The following is a 7,500-nucleotide window of genomic DNA, read 5'->3' as shown; positions in this document are numbered from 1 at the left end:
CTGCCCCTTTCAAGAACAGCTTTAAAGATAGGGTCACACATATTAACAAGCAAGTACTTAATTAAGAAACTGAAAATATTTTCTGTTTCTGTAGAGCTTTGAAAACTTGAGTTAAATTATTTCTAGGATTCTTACACAGCCATGGACAAAGACTAGAGTTTTCTACTTTCTTCAGAAAACAGCCCACGAAAAATTTAGTCGTTTTTAGTACAAGCCTACTAGCGTTCTATCATCAACTGTACTTCTAACTGTTCATCCTGTGGTAGATAGTAGTAAAGATTGCGTTACTTGTAAAATAGAAATTTAGATCGAATAATCTAATTATAGAATGGAAACACAGCTTTCAACCAATCATGATGCATGCTTTCTTTATAAGACTCGTTTGCTTCTACAGCGGGAGTAAAAAGGAACTTCTTTCATTTTATCAACATGCTAGTTGCTTTCCACATTGCGTTATGCAGGATGTTGCTCTCAGACCAAACTGAAAGTCTTGCTGTAACTCAGCAGAAGGTTGTCAGTTTGATTTCTGTTGGGAACTTGCTAAAGTTTGACAAACTGAAAACAGAGTAATATTTCATCTTTCGCTTTATTCAAGTTAGACTTAATATTATGGATACATTTTCAGGCGCCCAAGCCAACCAAACCCAGTTACGTGAGAAAAGTTCAGCCCTCCAATCAATGGTATGATGTGGGCATCGTCAAAGGAATTTCCATGATGGTTACGCATTACTATCTGTCCACTGAAAATACAAGTAACAACGAGGTGAGTGGAGCTGTGCACAGTTGGTGGCACAATCATGATTTTTGGGCCTGGAAAAGGCATGGAAATTAGAACAATTTGTTTGGGTCATGGAAAAGTTATGGAATTTCAGATTTTTCCCAAAGTTGTTTTTAGCTGATGATTGAAAAGTGAAGAAATTTAGAAAACTTTGTATCAATAATTTATATTGTCATCGGTTCACTTTTCCAAGAGCTGAATCTTCCTACCTGTTGAGTAGTTTTATCTTTTTGAGTTTGTGGATGAAATCACAGTGCTAAATGTGTGGCCACTTAACTGAAAGTTGTTGATCAGTTTCATCCTGTGGTGATGTTTGTTTTTCAACACTTGGCTGCGGACTTTTTAGGGGTGATACGCGTCAATATCAACAGGCATCTTCTCTCTTCTGTTATACGTTATTTCCTATGGTTCCAGTCGGGAGAATTTGTTTAAATTTCAACAGTGAAGTGCCCCTTACCCTTCAATTTGTTTTCTTTTGGTAGATTTCCATATCTGTGAAGACTCATTTTCGAAATTTTTTTTAGAAATATTGAATCCTTTTTATTTTACGAGCGCTAAAAGTTACTGAAATTTAAACTTTTGCGCGCTTTAAGCCCCGCTGGACAAATTTTTGTCTCGTGGGCTCATTAGGAACGAGCCAATGAGAAGCGTCCGATATTTGACACTTTCTTAGCTGTGACGTAAGAAAAGGACACCAGAAGGATTCAGAAGGATTCAGCAGGAATCTTATGCATGCTGATTCCTTTCTCTACATTTCGAGAGTTGCTGCATCCAAAAACCACACATTTTTCAACCATTTTCTCTGTTTATAATTGAAGCATTACCGCGAATCTTCGGATATTTTTGCACGATGTCCTTTTCTTACGTCACGCTCCATATTTGGACACATTTGGCCGAGTAGGGGACTAATGCGAACGATAGGTGAAAATATCGACAAGACTGCCTTCACTTCTAGCGCTCGTAAAAAAAAAGGATTCGATATTTCTGAAACATTTTTTCGAAAATGAGTTTTTGAAAGATATGGAAATCTACCAAAAGAAAATAAATTGAAGGGTAAGGGGCACTTTAATCTTATGACTTGTGTTTGAGAACTTATATCATAAGGAGAAGTTAGATTTCGGTGAGTATTGGTAAAAACACCTGTTTATTATCCGCTCAGGCAAACCTTGACGTTGAAAGTGGATCTGAGCAAAGTTTGAAGAAGCAGGAACTCCTTCCAGGGACAGCTTACAAATTCCGCGTGGCAGCCATTAATGCTTGTGGAAGAGGGCCATTCAGTGATGTATCAGCCTTCAAAACTTGTTTACCAGGTGAGCGATTCTCACTGAACTGTAGAATGATATGTTAAGGGTGTTACCGAACTTCTTTTGACGTACTTATTTGATTGCTTTGATTTTTCTATTAACCGAAGTCATGCAGCTAACCCTAATCAGTTGATGTTGTCATTTTGTTCAATCATGTGCGAGCAAAATCAAAACTATCGTGGTTGATCCAAAACGTTTCCTTTGCAAGTTTATGATGTTCTTTCTCTCTTTCAGGCTTCCCTGGGGCGCCATCAGCAATTAAAATCAGCAAGGTTGGTATATTGATTGTAATTATTGCTCCTTTCTAAAGCAAAGGACAGATCTGTCAGATCGTTGTTTAGATTTGAACTGAACAAAATCATGATGTTCATTCAAAATGTTACCACCCTTTGCTGCAGCCGACAAAATGGCGCTGTGCGAGTGGTAGCGATACTCATTAGTCGAAGTCAAACTACATGTTTTGTGTTTTGTACAGCACACAAGTTACTCTTATATGATTGCATAGTTGTTGTGATTTTAGCTTTTGTATTTTTAGGTTTCCATTGCTTGTCCTTGCCCTTTATTGTGTTACTTGATATTTTAGAAAGATAACGCCAGAGTTTAGAAACAGAAAAAAATGCGACAATAACGGCCAGAATTGCATAAGTAAAAATAAAACCAGACGAAAAAATCCTGCTGACCCTAATAAAGCGATTATTGCTTTAATTATGAGATTGTCAATACAATACAATACTTTATTTACCCACGCTACATCTAGGAGTGATAAAAACTCGTTAAATCATGTGCGTGAAACGAAAAGCATAAAAAAGAAAAGAAATAATTTAAAAATTACTTAAATTAATTAAATCTTAAATCTGTCTAAAAACCTGCTTCTTCAAAAGACATTTAAAAGTAGAAATATCCTTGGCATTTCTAACATACGTAGGTAACGAATTCCAAAGTATTGCGGCTAGAAATGAGAATGACTTATGGCACCATTCTAAATTAAAATTGGGTAGCGTTAAAAGTGTCCCCGACCCTCTTAAATTATAATTACAGATTTCAATCTCAAAAAAATCTTCTATGTACCTATGTATGTATGTGCCCGTTTCCTAATACCTAAACCGATCTTACTTTCCTTCCTGTAATTCTAATATCCCAGAATGCCGAGGGGGCTCATCTGTCGTGGGAAGCACCTTCAAACGCTGCAGGTAACGTGAGTGAATACTCTGTGTACCTGGCTATACGCAGCCAGTCAGCCAACCAATCAGAAGCCGACAAACCAGTGGCAGGTCTGACGTCATCATCCAGCTCCACCCCAGTCCAGCTCGCCTTTGTACGTGTGTATTGTGGTGCCCAGCCCACCTGTACGGTCAGCACGGCCACGCTCCAAAGCGCACATATCGACTTCTCTACCAAACCTGCAATTATCTTCAGAATTGCCGCCAAGAACGATAAAGGGTTAGTAGAAATGTTTAGCATTCCGCTTTACATAGCCTGAAATTTCGGATGTTATCAGTTGTCTGTCTTGAGGCTTCTTCAATACTGTGGAACCAAGAAAAACAGTGAACCAACGTCTACAGTGGGTGTAAAAATGGGGTGATGTTAAAACGGGTTGTAAACAACAAAATGACTTCGCTGGGCTGTTATTAAGAAAAAATGAAGTTGAATTAATGAGATGTGGTCGCATTAACATATGGTCGTAACGCAAGGTTTAGCTTTGTTGGCTTGCAGGAATCAAATAATTGGGACCTTAAGATCTGAGTACGAATACAAGATTTAATGCGAGTACGTCTTCCAAATTTCAAATCAGTCACATCCTCAGAACTCTCGCTCCTTTCCGTTGTTTAGCAGGAGATAAAGGACTCTACAACATAGGCACAAGATTGATAGGTGATTATCTAAGCCACGCAAACTGGATTTAAAAAGTCGTCCTCGTACTCATTCTCGTACCTGAAGGTTATTTTATCCCTGCATGTATGTATACTCTGGAAAGACATGTTTTGTTTTACGACTGATGGCTATATTTTTTGTTCTCTTGTCAGTTATGGCCCCGCAACACAAGTCAGATGGCTTCAAGGTAAAAACCAAAGATTGATTGTTTGTTTGTTTGTTTTTTTAGCCATTTGATGAAGTGATTATTCTAAAGTTTTAATCTAAATGCCGGCCCATTTCCCCCCTTGGGGCAAGGAAATAAGTGAAGTGAAGTTTAATTTAAATGTCGGTTAACTTTGATTTGTTTGTTTATCAGATGTGAGAGATTTGAAAGATGGACAGCTTGCAGTGAAGACAACAGCCAAGCGATCAGCAGCGGATAGGTGAGAAACATACACCGCGGCCTGTCTGATTAATAGGGAGTTTAAGAAACGAGGACGGCGCTGGCAACGACAACGCCACAAAACAATGGGTTTGGTACATTTCTTTACCGTCCTCTGCAAAACAACAACGTGAAATGACCAAATTTTAGGTTTCTCGAGAACGGGAGCGTATGACGCAAACTCTTCTTTATTTTTCCTTTCTTTGACGTCTTTCATACTAATTTAGTTCCTGGACAGTTCGCCAGCATTTTCAAAGTTAAAAAAATTTAAATGATTGTGAAAGAGTTACAAAAACGAGAAGTTATATTTTTAAATGACGTTCTCGTTACCGTTGCCGTCCTCGTTTCTTAAACTCCCTAATGACCCTAATTGATCCACTTTTGTTGGCTCAGTCTTTGACATGCCGATCTTCAATTGTTGTTGTTGTTGTTCTTGTGCATCAGGGGTTAATAGGTCTCAGACCAACCCCTCCTGAGGATCTCGCACATGAAAAGCAAAAGTCCATTTTATCTTACATACAGACGTAAAAATGCCATTACGTCTCTAAGTATCATCCCAGTCCCTTAGACAATTTCCAAGGAAAAAGGAGGTGTGTTTTGTACGCAGGTGGGTCATGGAAAGTAATTGAAAATGGTGTTTATGGGCCAGAAAAAATCACTAAGAAAGCATTCTTTTAGGGAGTAAAAAAGGAAGAAGGTGAACAATGTAAAACACGAAAAGGAACCAGGAAATAGATTTCCACTCAGTAGAAATAATCACTACCGACGTATTTGGACACTGTGAAATAAAAACGCTTTGTCGTGGAAAACGTGAAAAGGTCATGGAAAGTCATGGAATTTTAAAAGCCCAGGAGTACGAAGCCTTTTAAAGTGTAAGTTAAACGGACACACCAGGGGACAACTGTTACTCTTTTCTCTAGGGAGGGGTCCCTTGCGACAGGCTTGACTGTGTTGTGTTTTTTCTTTTTGCTACTAGTCGGTCAGCGGAGCCGTCCAAGCGAGTGAAGAAAGAAAAGGAGAAAAAAGAAGATAAGGTAAAAAAAGACAAAGAAGCTGAAAAAGACAAAGATGCACCAGAGGACAGCACGTCTAAAGAAACAAAGGAAACATGATATACTGAAATGACATATAAAAAAAGCTCTTTATTTTATTCAGAAACGTTCTATCAACCGTGCATGTTCTCGATGTTAAGACAGAGGAAATGATGCTCCTCTGGCATGGGTTTGTTTGTGTGCCAGTCTCGTTTGCATCATTACATGGACCTGATTTGGTCAAGGACTGCTTATTCGAGCGATTTTCGTGACGGTTTGAGTAGGATTGCGTGACTAAACATTTGCCTTGGTAAACGACTAGAGATTTCATAGCAATCAAAATCTTTCACTTGCAAGGTCAATTTGCAAGGTCAATTTGAGGCAGAATTGTCTTATTGAAATTGGTCCAGCTTGCAAGTTTTAACTTTCATTTTAGTAAGAAAATTCTAACTAAACGTTTCATAGACTGGAAAGAGAGAATGTATGGCCGGCATTCGGCCGGAAGCGTTACGTGACGAACCAGTGACGTGTCACGCAACCATTTCAGCTTCCAACCTTTCTGACTATGTAAGCAAGCCGTTTTAGAACCTTAAAGGGAATGCTGTTTTACAGGACGAAGTTTGCATGTTATGAGTGCTCTTTTTCTGTCTTATTATCAAGAACATGCCATGTATTTTATCGTACATAGAGATCCGTGTATAGTATCCAGGTAGCCTGTTGTTAACCTACGTAACAGGCAAGAAGTAAGTGAGGAAGTTTTTCTTTGTGTCAAACACTTACAGACCAGCTACGTACCGTTTTATCCGTCGAAAAACAAGAAGGCCGGACATTTAAGAAACCAACTGTGCTGTCCGTAAAGGCTCCGTCGCACGGCTAACTTTAGTTTGCAAAGTCGAGTTTTTTTACACGGCAAAACTCTACGTGCTTCAATTTCTTGTTTAAATTCCAGTTTAACTCCTATATCAGTCAATATCCATCTTCTCTTGACTGTTCGCCTTATATGTTATTATACGATTTGAGAGAATTTGTTTAATCATCAGGGCATTTTATCTTTGGTGATCAGTTGCGTTCTTCTTACCAGCTGTATGTTTGACTCAAGTGATGATATTGTAGGGAGATATAAAATTTCCATCACTTGTTAGCTATACTTACGGACCAAATGCTGTTCAAATAAGGGTTAATGGCAATTTAGACTTTTGCGGGAGAATTCGCGGGGAAAAACGCGAGATATTCGAAGCGCCTTTCGCGCGCGCGCGCGACTGGTCCTCCGAATATCGTGCTTTCTTAGGTTTTTGCGTTCTTCCTCGCGGATTCTCGAGCACAGAGAGACTGCTCGCAGTCTAATGGCAATTAGATCCTATTTTAACGTCGCATTTCACTCGCTTTGCCCCCAGCAAACTGTCACTGAAAATCACAGTAAGTCAGTCACTGCAATCAGAGCCACACAAACAACACATAGTACCCTTTACCTTGGCAGGTCATCGTGGTTCTCGGCAGCAGTTTACCAAGTGTTGCTGCGGCCTTTACACAAGGCAGCTTGTATTTACCAACCAAAGGTTGCTGAGCGAAAGTGCCTTTACAGGGACATGGGGTAACGCGGATCGCCATCAAAAATTGTCACCTCTTCAATTCAACTGATAAAATTTTAGCGAATTGAATTTTTTTGTTTGGTGCGTAGCTGGTAGAAAGTGTTAAATAGCGCTGTATAGATTCCATGTGTTGTTTTCATGTAGCCTCCTGATCGAACGTCTTCTAATAGCTTAGGCTCGTTGAACTGACTGCAGAGCGACTGGCCTTACACAAGTGATCCAATATGTCTCCTGCGGAACCGTTCTTTGGTTTGTCACGCAACGCTTCTCGTCACGCAACTCTTGAGAAGCGTTTGAGTTGGTTTAAAGAACCGCTCTAGCTCGTAGGTAAATCCGTGATGTACGCAGAGCCGTTATTCTTGTAATATCATTCTAGAATTGATTGGCCTGTGATTGCAGCGAGCTACGACCTCCCTCAAAGTTTGCGGCATGTTAAATTTCTCACTGATGGTCGACAATTCGTCATCTTGTGAAAGGCACACTAGTTCTGCCATTTGCGTTT

The 7,500-nt window shown here is 39.5% G+C and overlaps 1 protein-coding gene across 3 annotated transcripts in view; it reads left to right on the top strand.

Annotated features, from left to right (window-relative positions):
• LOC146451695 (host cell factor 2-like) overlaps nt 1-7,500 on the top strand; it is a 21,463-nt gene that overhangs the window by 13,026 nt on the left and 937 nt on the right. Inside the window, exons 12-19 of one of the 3 annotated variants that reach the window (XR_014859958.1) lie at nt 626-763; nt 1,938-2,088; nt 2,317-2,354; nt 3,224-3,522; nt 4,107-4,141; nt 4,313-4,379; nt 5,355-6,585; nt 6,749-7,500. The exon at nt 6,749-7,500 is cut by the window's right edge and continues 937 nt beyond it. Coding sequence is in view for 1 of the 3 variants with exons in the window: in XM_085098719.1 (XP_084954845.1) it covers nt 626-763; nt 1,938-2,088; nt 2,317-2,354; nt 3,224-3,522; nt 4,107-4,141; nt 4,313-4,379; nt 5,355-5,490 (864 nt within the window). In the remaining 2 variants the exon portion in view is untranslated. Of the gene's footprint in view, nt 1-625; nt 764-1,937; nt 2,089-2,316; nt 2,355-3,223; nt 3,523-4,106; nt 4,142-4,312; nt 4,380-5,354 lie in introns of all 3 variants that reach the window. The other 2 variants (XR_014859959.1, XM_085098719.1) reach the window with 2 other exon arrangements.

Source organism: Pavona decussata, unplaced genomic scaffold, assembly GCF_977016875.1.
Source record: "Pavona decussata unplaced genomic scaffold, jaPavDecu1.1 SCAFFOLD_386, whole genome shotgun sequence".
NCBI lineage: Eukaryota > Metazoa > Cnidaria > Anthozoa > Scleractinia > Agariciidae > Pavona > Pavona decussata.
This window is presented reverse-complemented; position numbering and strand designations above follow the sequence as displayed.